A 17919-nucleotide genomic window follows, 5' to 3' on the forward strand; every position below is an offset into this window, starting at 1 on the left:
CTGGACTACTCGACTTGGCTATCGAACGTGGTCTTGGTGAAAAAGCACAATGGGAGGTGGAGAATGTGTGTGGACTACTCCGACCTCAACAAGGCATGCCCCAAGGACTACTATCCCCTCCCCAACATCGACGCACTCGTCGACGCGGCGGCGGGGTACCGGTATCTGAGCTTCATGGACGCTTACTCTGGGTACAATCAAATACCGATGCACCAGCCCGACGAAGACAAAACGGCGTTCATAACGCCTGGAGGGATCTATTGCTACAAGGTGATGCCGTTTGGCTTGAAAAACGATGGCGCCACGTACCAGAGGCTGATGAACAAGATATTCAGCGAGCTCATAGGCAAGACAGTAGAAGTCTACGTGGATGACATCCTTGCGAAAACCACACGACCCGACGATCTCCTAAGCGACCTGGGGGGCGTGTTCGCGTCCCTCCGACAAAACGGCATGAGGCTCAACCCGCTCAAATGCGCCTTTGCCATGGAAGCCGGGAAGTTCCTAGGGTTCATGATAACCCAAAGAGGGGTAGAAGCCAACCCTGAGAAATGCCAAGCGATTCTCCAGATGAAGAGCCCGGGTTGTATCAAAGACGTACAGTGATTAGCAGGAAGGCTGACGGCGTTATCCCGTTTTCTCGGCGCATCGGCAGCAAAAGGCCTGCCCTTTTTCAATCTGATGAAAAAGAGGATAGCGTTCGAATAGACTCCTGCATGTGAGAAAGCGTTCGACCACTTCAAAGAGATCCTAACATCACCTCCGGTGCTCGGGAAGCCAATGGCCGGAGAACCACTCTACCTCTACCTGGCCGTAACAGAGGAAGCGCTTGCAGCAGTGCTGATACGAGAGGAAGGGAAAGCTCAGCAACCAATCTACTTTGTAAGCAGGGCGTTACAAGGAGCAGAGCTGAGGTATAGCAAATTGGAGAAACTGGCGCTGGCACTCCTAACCTCCTCCCGAAGGCTGAGGCAGTACTTCCAGAGCCACCGTGTTGTCGTGAGAACGGACCAAGCAATTCGACAAGTACTCCAAAAGCCTGATTTGGCAGGAAGGATGATGACATGGGCCATCGAGCTCTCCCAATATGATTTGCAGTACGAGCCCCGGCATGCAATCAAGGCGCAGGCAATGGCAGATTTCCTAGTGGAGGTAACAGGCGATCTCCCCGAGGAAACGGGCACACGGTGGAGGCTTCATGTAGATGGGGCCTCCAACCAGACGTCCGGGGGCGCTGGGGTCATCTTAGAGAGCCCAGCCGGGGTCGTGTACGAGCAATCGACCAAGTTCGAGTTTCCCGTATCGAACAACCAAGCGGAATATGAAGCCCTCTTGGGAGGACTGACCCTAGCTAGGGAAGTCGGGGCGACAAGGCTGGAAGTGTGCAGCGACTCACAGGTCGTCACCTCGCAAGTGAACGGAAGCTATCAAGCAAGAGACCTGTTGCTGCAAAGGTATTTGGAAAAGGTTAGAGAGTTGACTAGGCAATTCCAGGAAATCACGGTCCAACATGTTCCAAGGGAAAAGAACACACGGGCGGACCTCCTATCTAAACTAGCAAGCACAAAGCCGGGAGCGGACAACCGGTCTCTTATCCAGGGCATGGTAAAGGAGCCAACGGTCGCCCTGCATTTGGCGGAAGCAAGCCCCTCCTGGTTGGACCCTATCATAAACTTCCTGGAACATGGCACACTACCTGATGATGAGAAAGCAACCAAAATGTTGAGAAGGGAGGCGGCCAAATATGCAATCATACAAGGACAACTATTCAGAAAGGGACTCAGCCAACCCCTACTGAAGTGCTTGCACCCCGACCAGACGGACTACGTACTTAGAGAAGTCCACGAGGGATGCTGCGGCCACCACATCGGGGGCAAAGCCCTAGCAAGGAAGCTCATCCGAGCTGGGTATTACTGGCCATCAATGATGAAAGACTCCAGGGAATTTGTCAGAAAATGCGTAAAGTGTCAAGAAAACGCCAACTTCCACAAAGCGCCGGCTTCCGAGCTGAGCCTACTAACGTCTACCCGACCTTTCGTTCAATGGGGAGTCGACCTCTTGGGGCCCTTTCCAGTCGGCCCAGGACAAGTTAAGTATCTCATAGTTGCCATCGACTACTACACCAAATGGATAGAGGCTGAACCGCTAGCCAGCATATCCTCATCCAATTGCAGGAAGTTCATGTGGAGGCAGGTGATAACCCGTTTTGGCATACCAGAGGTCATCATTTCGGATATTGGGACGCAATTCACTGACAAGAAATTCACAGAGTTCCTCGCCGGCCTGGGGATAAAGAAAAAGTTTTCCTCAGTTGAACATCCCCAGACGAACGGACAAGTGGAATCCGCAAACAAAGTCATCCTACTAGGCCTCAAGAAGCGCTTAGACAACAAGAAAGGCGCATGGGCCGACGAGCTCGCTTTAGTCCTCTGGTCCTACCGGACAACCGAGCAAAGCTCCACAGGGGAAACCCCCTTTCGCCTAACATACGGGGTCGACGCGGTGATACCTGTGGAGATTGGCGAACCGAGCCCACGGCTACTTCTTGCAGAAGTAGAAGAAGCAGTGGAAAAGGACCTGGTGGACGAGACCAGAGAGATGACCCACTTGTCAGAAACAGCACTGAAACAAAGAATAGCTCTACGCTGCAACACTAAAGTCCTCAGGAGGGAATTTGAGGAAAGAGACCTCGTCCTGCGACGCAACGACGTCGGTTTACCAACCCGAGGAGAAGGAAAGCTGGCGGCAAACTGGGAAGGCCCCTACAGAATCAAAGAAGTGCTCGGCAAAGGTGCCTACAAGCTGGAGAGACTCAACGGCAAAGAAATCTCGAGAACATGGAATGCAGGTAACCTAAGGAGATTCTATTCGTAGCTTGGGCACACCAGCCAAGCGGCCTGACGAGCCAATAGATGCCTACTCCATTCACGTGTTAATTGCTAGCGATTTATCTTTATCAAATACCTGCCATGTTCACAAATTTGTCTGGCTAACGACTAATTTTTACTTGTCTAAATTCTTTTATCTACTATTCTCCAATACGTATTCCACACAATCGCGTTCTTCAACGAAAACCTGGGACTGATCACCCCGGGAGCCTGTCAGATCATAGCCATGACTAACGGCCGCGATAACACGACCAAGACGGTTCCAACCGTTACCAACATAAACGGCAAAACGGACACAAACAATAAGTCCACACCAGAAAAACAGTAACAAAACATAGGTGCTACTAAACAAACAGAATAAAGGCGATAATAAAAGGCCGACCAGGCGACCACTAAAAAGTAGCAAAGGTCTCAACAGTTATAACAAGTATCTTACAAAGCCACACAAAAACACAAAGTTACAAGAGCTCATTTTCGAGGCATATCAACAATCTTGCTGTCCTGGATTGTTTTGAAGACTCCAATAGCCGACGTATCGAATTCTGGGACCACGATCTTCACCTGGGCCTTGAGAGCCTCCTCGGTCATAAAGATCGCGTTCTTTCCCTGCTCCCTGACCGCCTTGTATTTCCTCTTCAACTCTTCCGCCTCGGCTCGCGCAGCCTCAGCCGACGAGACGGCCGCGTCACGTTCCTTCTCCGCAGCGATCACCCGACCCTGCGCGGCATTGAGCTGGCTCTCTAGAGTCATCTCCCGCTCGGTTAAACGGGAGACGGTGGCGTCGGAGGCATTCATTTTTTCCTCAAAGGACGCAGCCTTCTCCTCGGCATCCTTGCACCCCCTCTCTGCCGCGGCCAATTGCTCCTGAAGCTTTTCAACCTGGACCTTGAATTCGTTGTTGGCCTGGGCGGCAGTATCGAGCTTCCTTCGCAACGCCTGCATGCCCAACAACTCGAACTCGGCCTTCCGGGCTATCACCACCCCACGGAGAAGGGTACGATACATCCACCTCGCCTGCCCCGCGAGTTCGGTTCCAAGGAAGTGATCCTCCGTACCGGGAATCAGTTGATTATCAATAAAGGCCCCAGCATCGAAGTTCCTCTCCATCACGGTGAGAGCTCCCTCCGGGCTGGAAGATGCCCTTCGTCTTTTGGGAGTGGGGACAAGCTTCATATCATCATGCTCCCGCCGAGTAGGGGGTGACTGCTCAATACCGGCCGTCTCATCGGGAGTGGGAGAAGCCTGCCTCCTGGAGGAATTCTTATCGGACGTCTCGACGTCCCGGGGGGAAGGTACAACTTGATTCTCCTTCTCCCCGAAAGGGCCTTTCGGCTTCCCGGCATCCTTCTCGTCAGCCTTCTCCTCATCGCTATCCTCCAAGAAGGTCTTGACCAAATTTTCGAGTCCGGTCACCGAAGTAGACATCTCCACTACAACAGAGAAACAAATACGTTAGTCGTGAAGTCGGGAAGAACAAATTAAAAAGCAAACAATGCAAAAGCACAAGACAGAACAGCTCACAAATATAATTCCTGGCGGACTCCCGTTCACCCATAAGGAGGTGGGGGTTCACGGGGTTCTTTCCAAAAAGGGCAAACAGCACATCGGCAATCCTCTTATTTACAGGGGACATTCCCTTGTAGGTCATCTTAATGAAAGAATTAGACCCCGCCCCGAAGCTCCAATAAGTCAGGATGAGGCGTTCCCCCTCTAACGATAAGCAAAAGGGATGGCGACCTTTAACGGGACGAACTTTGAAAAATTTGTCCTTGAACCCATGATAAGAGTCCTCGAACAGGCCAAATATCCTCCGGCCTTGGGCAGACCGGAAGGACAGGAACCCTTTTCTCACCTTCCCTTGTTTTGAGGGGTTGGTAAAGTTGAAGAAGAAGAGGAAGACATCCACTGACGCCGGCAGCTCGAGATATTCACAAACCATCTCGAAACAGAGGATAGAAGCCCAGCTATTCAGATGGAGTTGCGACGGCGACACGGATATCCGATTAAGAAGCGACATCTGAAAATCGGAAAATGGTAGGCGAACGCTAACCTGGGTGAACATGGCTTTGTAAAACCAAATCCAGTCGGCGACCCGGGGAGAACGGAAATTAATCTCATACAATCGCTCGTTGGGGGCAGGAACGAAGGTCTCGTAATTGGCCTCCTCATCTATCCCCCCGCACAGATACCCGGCTTGCCGGAACTCCGTCAACTCCTCCAGATCCATCTGGTTCGGCGAGTCCTTCACATTTGAGGTCACCCAGGCGTAGGGGTCATAGTTCGCGGCAGAAACAGAAGCCCGGGAGACGACGCGAGGCATACCTACAGTGGGGGTACCACTCCATTAGTCTATGAGGTCGGGAGTCCGGAAAGAACCCAGAAACTATGTCCATGCTATTCAACAGTTAAGCTCAAGCATGGCCAAAGCTACACCTATCACGCAAGCCACCTAAAAACCTACCCTGGAATGGTACCCCTCCCCTAACACATCTACTTAGCACTAAAAGGTCATCTAGCAACAAAAACTAAACAAGACAGCAAGAACACAAAGCAAATACAAACAACAAGCGTACAACAACAAAGCAGAAAAGAGAGAGGTCCAAGGATTACCTGAATTTGTTGCAAAAACTGAGAAGGATGAAGGGAAGATGCACGAGAATACTGCAACAACGCTCTGAAATTTTCGAAAGAAGAAGAGGGAGATAGCAGGGAGATGGAAGAAACAGGAGTGTAAAGGGGAAAAAATTTGAGGCAAACTGTTTAAAACTGCCACTCAGGAAGTGCGAAAGACTTGGGGGCAAAATAGTATTTGCGCATGGGGTTTAACCCATTATGAGCATTTAATGCTCAGCGCGAAGAACGAAGCGACGAACGGTTGCCTCAACAACCAAGAGACACGTGCGCAGGGGACATGTCCCTTCCACGGGCGGCCGACCTGACGACGATGCATGGAACATGAAATAACACGCCACTAATAGCTCCCACGACTATCACTGGCGCGTGGGGGCACTGTTACGACCTGGCCCAAACCCTCCACGGGTCGGCCCGACCCGAGCGCCACCCGACCCGGACGGTCAAGGGTGAGGCGCCCCGCAACCGACCCGGACACGCATCCCAGACAGCTCACTTACAGCTGTGGGAGAACGTCTCGAAAAAAGTGGGCCTGTCCTTGTAGGGCCCACCTCTGACACAGTATATAAGGGGAAGGTTTTACCCTTCCCCCAAGGTATGTCACACATCACTCTCCCCCCTTTTCGCCTGCACATTACTGGCTAGAGCGTCGGAGTGTCTTTGCAGGTGACACCCCCCTCTCTACAAGAAGTGCTCGGGACCCCGCCTACACCAGACCGGCAGTTCACGACAAGGCGAGACCCCTCATCACCAACCAGTATACCAACCCGATCCGTCCGGTACCCGACCTACCGAACAAGTATATATATATATATATCACATGATTTATTAAAAATTAGTATTTTTATTCATGGGACAATATCATTTAAAATGACTCACATGTTAAATCTTTTATTATCGATGCTTTATTAAAATCAAATTCTACCGTTTATATTAGACAATTTTTTTAAAATTCAAGCAAATATTTTTTTGGTGTCCAAACATGCAAAAACAAAAAAAACAAAGCAAACATTATTCTACATCAGAGTCGATGATTTGTTAGACATCAATACAAGGCGTAGACCAAATAACATGATTAAAATTATTCTTAATTCCATATGTAGTTCTATTGATTTTTCGAGATACCTACTCAACGTGAACAAACCAAAGACGAGATAGGAGCTCCTAAATCTTGTGAATCAAATCTATTACTTCAGATAAATACACACTCGTAAGATTATGCATGAGATGCAAAATGTCAAGGCAATTCGTTTTATATATAATATCTCTCAAACTGCAATCCCAAGCTAAAACCAATCCCTCCAAACAGCAAATAATTTACATCTAATAATAGATCAGGAAGAGTGCTTTCAGAGCAGCTGAGATCCAACCTCCCTTAGAATCTCTAATAAATAATAATACACCCAAATCCCACCAAATTTGAATCCAGATACAAGCTTGCATCACAATTAACTTTAAAAACGTTGCTTGCCGGTGGTTTTCACCAGAGGCGATTTTGGAAAGACCTAAAGGTATTGTTTCGATTCCTATAAAGCTATAAGTCCTTAGCGGTAATTCTGGCCAAGACAATAATCTTGTGGGATGTCTAAGGATTGTCAACATTAAATATGTCATTGCACCTATGTTGCTATACCCGCCAAAGTCCTGCACCAAAAGACTCCTCATTGTCAACCAAGGCCTTCTGAAACCAAACTTTAAGAGCAGTACCAACCGTCGAGTCCAGAATACGAGGATCCAACATCTGCCAAATTGCCTTTGAGCACTCACAGTTTCTAAGACAATGCTCCATTGTTTCCTGCGCCTCGTTACATCTCTTACACATATCTGAAGAAGCTAAATGCCGCTTGAAGTGAAAGGTCTCAGTTGGTAGAACATCATGTAAGCCAAGCCACATAGTGAATTTGAACTTCTCCGGAATGCTAGGATTCCACAACTAGTTTCAGTTGCTATTAACATTTCAATTCAAGTTTTTCTCTAATAACTATCTATAACCCTCCTTTGTACTATACTTTTTTGTTGTTGTAGGCCACCAATTTCACTGTGACCCCAACTCAGTCGGACTAGGATATCTCAGACCACGAATGAACTGCTTAATTTCATGTGAAATAGGTGTGGTAAGACTATCAACCTCCCAAGATCCCCCTTCCACAAGTCAACCATTATGAAATCTAACTCGGAAATATGCACATAAAGAACAAGATTGCAAAGCTTACTAAAAGAAGTCCACTCATCATACCATATTGATTTGTGGACATCCCTAACATTCCAACGAAACTCTTCCTTGAGATGATCATAGGCACCAATAATGTTCTTACAGGTAGGTAGCCGATGAAGAATATCTGCTGTTTCTGATCATACCAGACTGATTTCTGAGATATTTATGCTTCAGAACCTGCACACACAACTTCTCGCTATTATTTAGACAATCTCATACCATCTTTTCCAGAAGCGCCATGTTTGCACAAGTATCCCTAACACCTAATCATCCTATCCTTTTAGGAGTTATGGCAACCTCCCACTTAACTAGGGGCAGCCCCTTTTCTAGTCATTTGGCCTTTCCACAAGAACTGTCTCATCAAGGAATCAATCTTATTACATGCATATTTTGGAAGAAGAAAAAATTGCATGTCATAAAGCGGGATAAAAGCCATAACCGATTTAAATAGACAAAGCCTCCTTGCCTTATTCAGCAAGCATCCTTTCCAACTCGAGAGCTTTTCGAAATTTTTTTTAATAACCTCTGGAGCTGTTCTCCTGGAGGCTCTAACATGGCCGATGTTAATACCCAGATATTTACCCAAGTCATTTTAGAAATTATTGAGAGAACCTCTTTCCTCCTCTCTGACACTCTACTGGAATACTAGGCCTTCGACTTATGAAGATTTACCTTCAGACCTAACGTTATGGAAAACAAGTCCAGACAATGCATAACCTCAACTTGCTGCAGCAGCTGCAATTGCAAAACGGTGGCGTTTTAACGGCTTTGCCGGCTGCGACGTTCCCTCGTAGGCCTTCGAAGGCCCTCCTTCACATGCCAAGGGAGAAGGAGAGGGTGTGCCTCTCGATTTGCCGGCAACTTGGGAGAGGGAAGGTGGTAATGTTGCTTTTGGTTGGTCTTGGATACTTGGTTTTCGTTTTTGGTTGCTTTATGATTTACAGTGGTTAGTCTTTCAAGTCTCCCTTTTGTTCTTTTATGTTGAGTAAATGGAAGTTGGTTTATGATATGACACTATAGAAAAGCTTTAGAAGTTTGAAACTTGACTAGACTAGGTATGGTTTCCAATGGGACATTATGGCCATGTTCAATAACTTCGTCGGAAGTATCTCAGGACAGAAATTCAGGGATAATGAGAGGCACAAACTTGTTTGGAGAACCAGATAGATAGAGAAACAGGCAAAATGTGTCTTGGACCAAAATTTGCTCAATTTAAACTGGGGACAATGATAGTGGCAACTTTCGGTCATGTTTCAATCTTGGTCTCTCTGTATCTTTTTCTCCTGGGACACTTTCCGAACACAACCTATGTGCAAGTTTTAGATTTCAATGGATTAACTATAGACATGATTTTCAAGTTTCAACAACACACTATGAGGATGCCAATGCAGTTGGTTTTATCTATTAGGACAATACTCAACTGTTGTTATTGTTGTTTAAAGTAAAGTCGGTAGCTGGTTTACTTGGAATTGGAGGTATTAAGGAGGAATGTCAATCTGTTTACAATTAGGAATGTATATTGATTATTGAGTTTATTTGAATGTAGTTTCAGCAGATAGTATTCCTTACTGAGTTTTGAGGAGGTCTGGGATCTACATTTCTTTGATTGGTCGCTTACTTTACCCATTTAATTTCTAATCGTTTCAACCATTCAATGCACTTTCTTTGTTGTGGTCTTGAGACGAACCAAAATCATAGGCTTCAATTCAGTTATTTTCTTATGTAGCTCACTATCATAGTTATGGCCTTCTTGGAGAGTTGGTTTGTGACAAAACAATAATGGTGTCATTTACGTCTTGTAGAGGGTCTCACACACTCACCCATTGCCAAAACAAAGTTATGCTGTTGAGTTGTATTGGTTTAAATAATATACTTCAGAATAATGTGTTCTCATTTGGGACTATCACTGATTCTTAAGCATGTATTTGTCTGCATACATTTCTTTTTTATTATATGCAGCTCAAAATCTGTATGTTTTACGGCGTGCTTTTGGTACTGTGATGAACTAGGTGAAAATATCTCTAGTGAAATTGAAGATATAAGATCTTATACCGTTACTAGGTATGAAATTGTAAAATCTGATGAAGTAGGAGATAAGTCACGAGATAGTAATTATTCTAGGGTGACCTCATTGACTACTAGAGAGCAATGCAAGTTAAAGCCACCACGAGCACTTGGGCCACCATCTTTTTCCAAGTCTAAAGGAAGAAAGGGATATTTTCCTACCTTGAGCCATCAATGTGACCATTTTGCATTCCCTCCTCCCCCTCCTGCTGATAGAAGACGACCTGGACCGCGTCATAAGCTTTTTGTTCTTTTTGTCTGGCCTTTGATTTAAACATTTAAATATGTGAAGAAAGTGCATGTTTAATTATTATCGATGTAGAATTCTGATAATCAGGTTCTTGGTCACCTTGTTTTCTGCATGTCCTGTGTGTTATATACCAGTGGAACAAGCAATAGCTAGTATGCCGAGCTCCCCATCAGTGTCTCCTGTGCTTCACAGTTTGACTTATGTGCAAGATGAAATTCCAATTCAAACTTTTATGCAAAAAAATGATGATCCAACTAAAACTCAACCAGATGGTTGCTCCGATTTTGGTGGATATCCTACTCTGCAAGAAAGGGATGATGCTTTTGATATAAAAGAGGCCATGACAGTGTATTGCGGGTTAGTTCATTTTTGTTTTATCTTTTTTTTTCATCCCTAATGTTTGAAGATTGATTTTCTTGAAATAATTCATAATACTTCAATCCCCATGTTAGTGTCCAATGCTCCCTAATAATTTTTTCCTTATTGAATGCATTTTGATTTCCTATCTTCAATTTTCATATCTGGTTAAAATATTTAGATTTGTCAAAGGAAGAAGACCAGGTCGCTAAACAGGATTTGACTTTGACGAGGCAGATCTATTTGAGTTGGATCAATACCATGACGTCATTGTTGCATCTGCCATATTTGGTATGACTGATGTGCTCTAGGCATGTTTTTGTTGTTGATTTTATGTTTCTCATAGTTCCATCTCTTCCATTTCAGGAAACTATGATCTCATACAGCAGCCGAGGAATATCAGTGAAGAAGCAAAGAAAAATATCCCTTTCTATATGTTTATTGATGAAGAAACAGAGTCCTTTATGACGAATGCCAGTATTTTAGGTGGTAGTAGGAGGGTTGGATTGTGGAGAATCATTGTTGTCCGTAATATTCCTTATACTGATGCTCGGCGAAACGGAAAGGTTTATGCCTTACATTTTGTCCCTTAATTATAATTCTTTCATTTACATTTCATATAATGTTTACCATTTTGAGCATATATAATGTCACATTGCAATCATTTTGTTTGTTTTCTCTTTTGTCGACATTCCACCATTGAGTATGTTTTGGGAAATGATTTTGCCATTAGATGCATTTTTTAAGCTAATAGACGTGCAGTTCAATTAAAATACTTATAATTTAGTGTGTGTGTGTGTATATATTATAGTTGGTCAATTATGCTTGAGTTTGGTTCTTTACCTACCTTAGTATGTTTGTATCATCCAATGAAGGGCTTTTGTTCAAGAAACTTTAATAATTGGTTTTTTTTATGAACAATTTGATTTTTAAATATGTCAATAATCTGATTTGTACTGAAGTTGAATTAAGATTGTTAGTTACATTCCCCCTGCCTAAATTTACAATTTAATGTGTGTGTACCATAATACTTATGGTTTTAATGTTGGTTCTACACTTAATGCAGGTTCCTAAGCTTCTTCTGCACAGAATCTTCCCCAATGTCAGATATTCTATATGGATTGATGGAAAACTTCAACTTGTTGTGGACCCGTACCAAGCCCTTGAAAGGTGAAGCGCTCTATCTTTCTAAATTGTATTCGAATTCTTATGCCTTTCATCATCATATTGATTTACTTGTTTGTTTATAGTTTCACTAAAAATTATGATGATTTAATGACATTTGCAAGTAGGGTTGGAAGTGGGCTGAGTTACCCGACCGGGGTTTATGGCTCGGTTTGTTTTAGACCCAGCTCGGCTTGGCTTATTTTATTAAACAAGCCAGGCTTTGGCTTTTTCTAAAACTTATTAGTAAAAATGGCCAGGCCATAATCGTTAAGCCGACTCGTCAAAATATTTTTAAAAAAATAAATGATTCTTAATTTGAACTTTCAACTATTCACTCATAATAAATCTAAAGCAAAACTTAGAAAAAAATAGTAGTCAAGACTAGCTAAGATTCTAGTTTGTTTTTGTTCAAAGAAAAAGTTTATGCTTGTGGATTGTAAGCATGGTTATGATATGTAATTAACAATTGACATATAAACGAATTGTGACTTACAAATTATGAATTATAAATTATAGAATATGTTTAACGTTAATTTAGATTTTTTAAATTTTTTGTTTTAAGTTATAATTCACAAAATAGACTTTTCAAATAGGCTCGTGGGCTTGTCAAGCTTTTAAGCAGGCCGGGCTCGATCTTGAAAAAAGCCTGGGAAAGATAACATGCTTAGGCTTGGGCTTTATATTTACAATATAGGACAGGCTCACCTCATTTTCACCCCTACTTGCAAGTTTAACTTGGTGCACTACATGTAAAAGTTGCTTAGCTAACCGAGAAGACCGTGGAGTGCCATAGGGCACTTTTATATGATGGCTTTTGCACATTCTGCTTTATAGAGAAATGTGAATTTATTTTGTTTCACGGGTAGTTTTTCTGTTGAGTTTTAACAATTTTCATGCATGTATACAATATAATGTTTTAATCATTTGGCTTTATATCTGTAGTATATTCACTATGATTTCGTTTTGTACCATTCAGGTTCTTGTGGCGCCCAAACGCCACTTTCGCAATTTCAAGACACTATAGACGCTTTGATGTCTTTGTTGAAGCTGAGGCTAATAAAGCTGCTGGGAAATATGAAAATTCTTCCATTGATCATCAGGTTCAATTTTACAAATACCACGATGGACTAACCCATTATTCGAAGGATAAGCTTCCTATAACTAGTGGTAGGAACAATGTTGATATACCTTAGTCTACATGAGAAAATTCGACTATATGCGCACGTTCTTTTTTTTTTTTTGTGTTTGCGTGTGATTGCTGATTCCTTGTTAACATTTGAAATATTTCTTGTGGCTGAGTTTTCTGCAGATGTTCCAGAAGGTTGTGTTATCATAAGATAACACATTCCAATTACAAATTTATTTACCTGCTTATGGTTCAATGAGGTTGATCGCTTTACTTCTAGGAACCAGATAAGCTTTTCTACTGTCAGAGACAAAATCATGGCAAAAGTTGACTGGAGTATTATTATGTTCTTGGATTGTGAAAGACGCAACTTTGTGATACAGGTCAGTATTTTCACGTTTCCATGTTTGTGTCTAGATTTTAAAACCAATATGATCCTAGTGACTTAGAGCTACAAGTTTTTGAATTCAATATTTGCTTCCCAAAATCTCAGTTTAGTAATTTGCTCAAGACAAAAAATAAAAAACAAAAACCAACTTGGATTAGTTGAGTGGTAGGTCACTCGTTTTGCTTAAGCAACTGTTGGGGGATTTAGATCCTATCTTGTACATGTAGTAACTTATTGGTCAGCAATAAATTCTTAAAGAAACTCAGATCCGTGATGAATTAGTCATTGGCCTATCGAATTGGGAGATAATGTGAGAACTATGATGCACTGACATGGATACGGGACATGACACGACACGAAATACGCCGACACATAAATTTTAAAATCTTATAAAACATGGGACACGCATATATATAAAATATAAAGTATTTTTTGATAAATCGTAATGATATTTTGATATATATATATATATATATATATATATATATATATATATATATATATATATATATATATATATATATATATATATATATATATATATATATATATATATATAGCCTTCGCGAATACGAACTGAAACTTTAATTAAGAAAACATGAGGAGACTTTATATATATAAGATAAAAAGTTTCAGTTCGTATTCGCGAAGGCTCGATATTAAATAAGGATAGTATAAGATAAAAAGGTTTAGATGTAAGTGACGCCTGGACTTTTAGTACGATTATGAGGTGCTAAAAGTTAGGGTGTTATATTATGGTATTAGAGCTGCATACTCTGAGTGTCTGTCATGCAGTAGGACTTGTCCTAGTGACAAGAGTTTGAGTTTTAAATGTATGATTGTCTATTGATTAATGTTGTTAGTCGACCGTTGTATCTCTCATGGTATTAAGTCTGACCAACTTAATACTAATTATTTATGTAGATGGGAATACTAATAGATTATCATATACGAAATAAAAGTAATAGGTAACACGAATTACGAGATTTTGGAGACGTTAGAGGTTACTTTTGAGGGTTTACTTCATTTCGAGGTATGATCTTTGTTAGTGCCGCGTAACTCAATTCTCCATTTCCCTCTTTTTATCATTTGTATTGAAGTTTCTTGCTTGAGGTTTTTCTTTTGGAATATAATTTGACTATATTTCAACCATTCTTTATCGCTCTTGCATATCTCTGCTCGATTGTAATCCTAACTATTCACTTGATAAGTTTGAAATATATATTCATCATTGATATTGCTCATATTCCTCTTTATGAACCATGTATTCTTTTATTTGGCTTTGAACTTGGTTTCTTATAATAATGATTCTTAAGTTTTTGAAGACGTTAGATGTTCTTTTTTGATTAGTTTGCACCAAAACATGTACTCTTACCGTGCCACGTGATAGACGTACTGTTTATTCATTTATTTTTCATCTCTTCCGTCCCTTGTTTCAATTTTTTTCGAAACCAAATTTGATTATTTATCTTTATCATTATTTGTACACTTCTTCATAAATCCAACCCTTTGATCTGATTTTGAATTTGTTTTGACGCAACGCATAATTCTCAATATCTTCCTTTGTTTTGTATTTCTTTAATTATGCTTGAGCTTGTTTATGCCATGAGCAATTTCTGGATGTGACAAGCAATAGATCAGTTCTGCGGGATACGGTTATCACGAAAAACAGATTATTCTTTTCGTCAAGATGGCCTAAGGAAAATAGATCGCTTGCAAATGGATCCTTTCTGAACTTTTATCCTTAGCATTGCTTGTATTCTTCTTCAAGTATCTTGTACGTTTGATTTTGAATTTGCTTCGACTTATTCTATTACCTTTTCTTCTATTGTTCCTATCCAAGTTCCTTTTCTCAGATTTTTCCTTAGAATATAATTTAACTATCTTTTTGGCGGATTTCGTATTCTGTGCACTCCCGTTTGATTTAGATTCTACTCATCCTTTCGAATTCTTGTAACTATTATCCGTGATGTTCAACATTTTTCCTTCTGAATTTTGAATTTCTTTGTTCAAACTTGAGCTTATTCGTTAAAATTACAAGTTCTCGGATTCTAAGTTTAATTTGCATTAAACCTATCATACAATTTCTGCACCACACTACACTTTTTCAATCATTTTCACACGATATTATTTTCATGTTTGAAAACTGAACATGTCAAATCTTTTTGTTTTTCTTTGACATGTTTAAAAGGGAAGTTAGTATGAATCTTTTTTATCTTATATCAATTTTCGAATGCGAAAATTTTTGTAAGGTGAGTAAGATATAACAATCCGAATTTTTAAAAATTAAATAATGAGTTATTCATGATTTATTATTTTATTTAAAAAAAATTATTTTCCTAAAAGTAATTAAATTAAATTTATAATATTTTGAATTTAAAATTCATCAAGATCTTTAAATAATTTTTATTACAATAAAATATTTTAAAAAAATAAAAAATTATTATTATTATTATTGTTATTATTATCATTATCATTATTACTATATTATCATTATTATATTATTACTTGGTTTCAACTAGCCGAAACCATTAAAGGAAAACAAAAAAAGAAAATTGAGTAACGTGGCTTTGAATGCATATATATGTATATATATAACTATGACACCCAATGAAAGCTTATCAACACAAATTCTTATCCATTACCATCATTACTAATCATGTTCACTTTTTCTTTATGCATCACCTTTGTTCCTTTAATTTCATCATCGAACTAAGCTTAAAGAAAATAAGAGAAAGGCCGTGACGGAGAGAGAAGGAGAAACTGTGAACCTCCAAGTTTCCGGCTTTATTTTTTTAAATTCGTAATTCTAATAAAAAATTTAATTCAATAAAAGTGTTCGTATTTTCTTCTTCTATACGTTGGCATCATTTTTGTTCGATAAAATTTGACGGTGGTATAAATTTCCTTCCCCTTGAGTTCGGCCAATTGGAGTTCTGGGAGGCATAGACGATTTCTAACATTTTCTTCTTCGACAACTCGGTTAGAAAACTTCTCTAGAGTTTCGAGTATTTTGATTTCGTACAGAGGTAAGATTTGGTAAATTTAATATGAATTAAATGTATTCTTGATATGTGATTGTTGGCTTAATGAATATTGCTTGAATTTGAGTGATCTTGTGCTTGAAATTATGTTGAATCTCGTTGATTTTGATGCTTTAAAGTTCTGCCATTATAGATCTGACAAGAACTGAACTATTTTGATATATTTGAGGGCTGTTGTTAAGCTTTAATATTGAGAAAATTGATGAGATTTGGTGGTTGAAAGATTAAATTAAAAGTTGTAAAAAATCGGTAACCGAAAAGTTCGAAAACAGATTAAAACACATAATATTTTGAAAGAAAAGGGCTAAGAATTTCGATTTTGGTATAAGAGGAAGATTAATATTTAAACTTTATTTTTGAAGGGTAACATTGTATTTGTATATAAAGATCGAGATACAATTTGTAATTATATAAGTTTTCGGTATTTTGGGTAATAAATAAAGTACAGGGGTAAAAATGAATATTTTATAAAAGTTCAGGGTTATTTTTATAAATACCGAGATAAGTGAAGTTTCAAATATAATTTTATAAAAATGTTGAGTTAAAAATAAAATATTTAAAAATTTGAGGTTTAAAACATAGATAACAAGAGTTTAAGAATAAAAATTTTACGAAGCCAAGTTTTTAAGAATAGATATAAATATTATTTATTTACCATTTAAAATATCTTATTTATATTATTGTTATTATTATTTTATTAAGAATATTATCTAGTAAAGATATTATTAATATTATTATAAGTTAGAGAAGAGCAAATAGAGTGATCTTAAACGTTTTAGAGAACGCAAACTTAATTAAAGTACTTTATAATTCTTTTCCATAAGACACTTAGGGAAAGACGAGGGAATAATGCGAAGATAATTTATATTATGGAATGATAGAAAAGAAAAGAAGAGAGAAAGAAAAGAAGTAAAAAAATAAAAGAGAAAGATGAGAAAGAAAAGTAAAGAAAAAGGAACAAAAAGAAAAGGATGTATTAAGTAAAAAGGATCTCTGCTACAGAAGAGTAGAGAGCAGCGACTGAAAAGAATTTAATGAACGTCTGCCATAGTAGAGCGGATAGAAAAGAAGGTATTAATTAAAGATATCTCTGCCGCAGTAGAGTAGAGAGCAAAGATTAAAAAGAAATTGAGTGCTGTTTGAGCCTTAGTGCCAAGTGTGTAGTGGGGACGACGATACGTAACGCTCACTTGATACTATAGGGATGACTTAGTGGGGACGGCGATGCGTAATGCTCACTGGAGACCGAAAGGAAGATTCTCCCATGAGGACGGCGATGCGTAACGCTCAAGGAGGGGATGTTGGCTGAGATAGGGACGGCGATACGAAACGCTTATCTCAGGACCAGTGTCGGAAATTGAGTAACAAACCGACACATGAGCTCATGGCCTGTATAGGACTAGATATGCATCATACTTGTTTGCGCATATCTCTATGTTGTGAAACTCTGTGAACGTGTCAGTGTGTTTTTTGGTTAATTGACTTCTGAGTGAATTACTTATCATGCTTTGTTGAAATTTGTCTGTGTGGTGTGTTGCTGTTGATTAAGGAATAAAATTAAATGAACTTAACTTCTAACTCCGACCCTACTAAAAAATCTCCAGTTTTTACTCCCTACTTCCACCCCTTTCAGCTATAGGTGCGAAGGCTTAGTGTGGAGCTACAGGAGTATAGAAGTTTATTTTCACGAGTTGATTTATTTTTTCCTTGTCGTTTATTATTTTAGTTTTTAGAGGGGTAGGACTTGTAATTGAGATTCTTTGAATAAGTCTGTATATAAAGCTATGTG

General features: G+C 40.0%; 1 protein-coding gene and 1 pseudogene across 1 annotated transcript; both read left to right on the plus strand.

Annotated features, from left to right (window-relative positions):
- Window positions 1-780: 780 nt before the first annotated feature.
- LOC140181313 (uncharacterized) lies at window positions 781-2874 on the plus strand. The gene is made up of 2 exons (XM_072224850.1): window positions 781-1827; window positions 2194-2874. Exons 1-2 carry the CDS (start codon window positions 781-783, stop codon window positions 2872-2874), a joined length of 1728 nt encoding a protein of 575 aa, XP_072080951.1.
- A 7097-nt stretch (window positions 2875-9971) lies between these two features.
- On the plus strand, window positions 9972-13283 carry LOC112773266 (probable hexosyltransferase MUCI70; annotated as a pseudogene).
- The last annotated feature ends 4636 nt before the right edge of the window (window positions 13284-17919 follow it).

The sequence above is a fragment of the Arachis hypogaea genome, chromosome 18 (genome assembly GCF_003086295.3).
Source record: "Arachis hypogaea cultivar Tifrunner chromosome 18, arahy.Tifrunner.gnm2.J5K5, whole genome shotgun sequence".
Taxonomy (NCBI): Eukaryota; Viridiplantae; Streptophyta; class Magnoliopsida; order Fabales; family Fabaceae; genus Arachis; species Arachis hypogaea.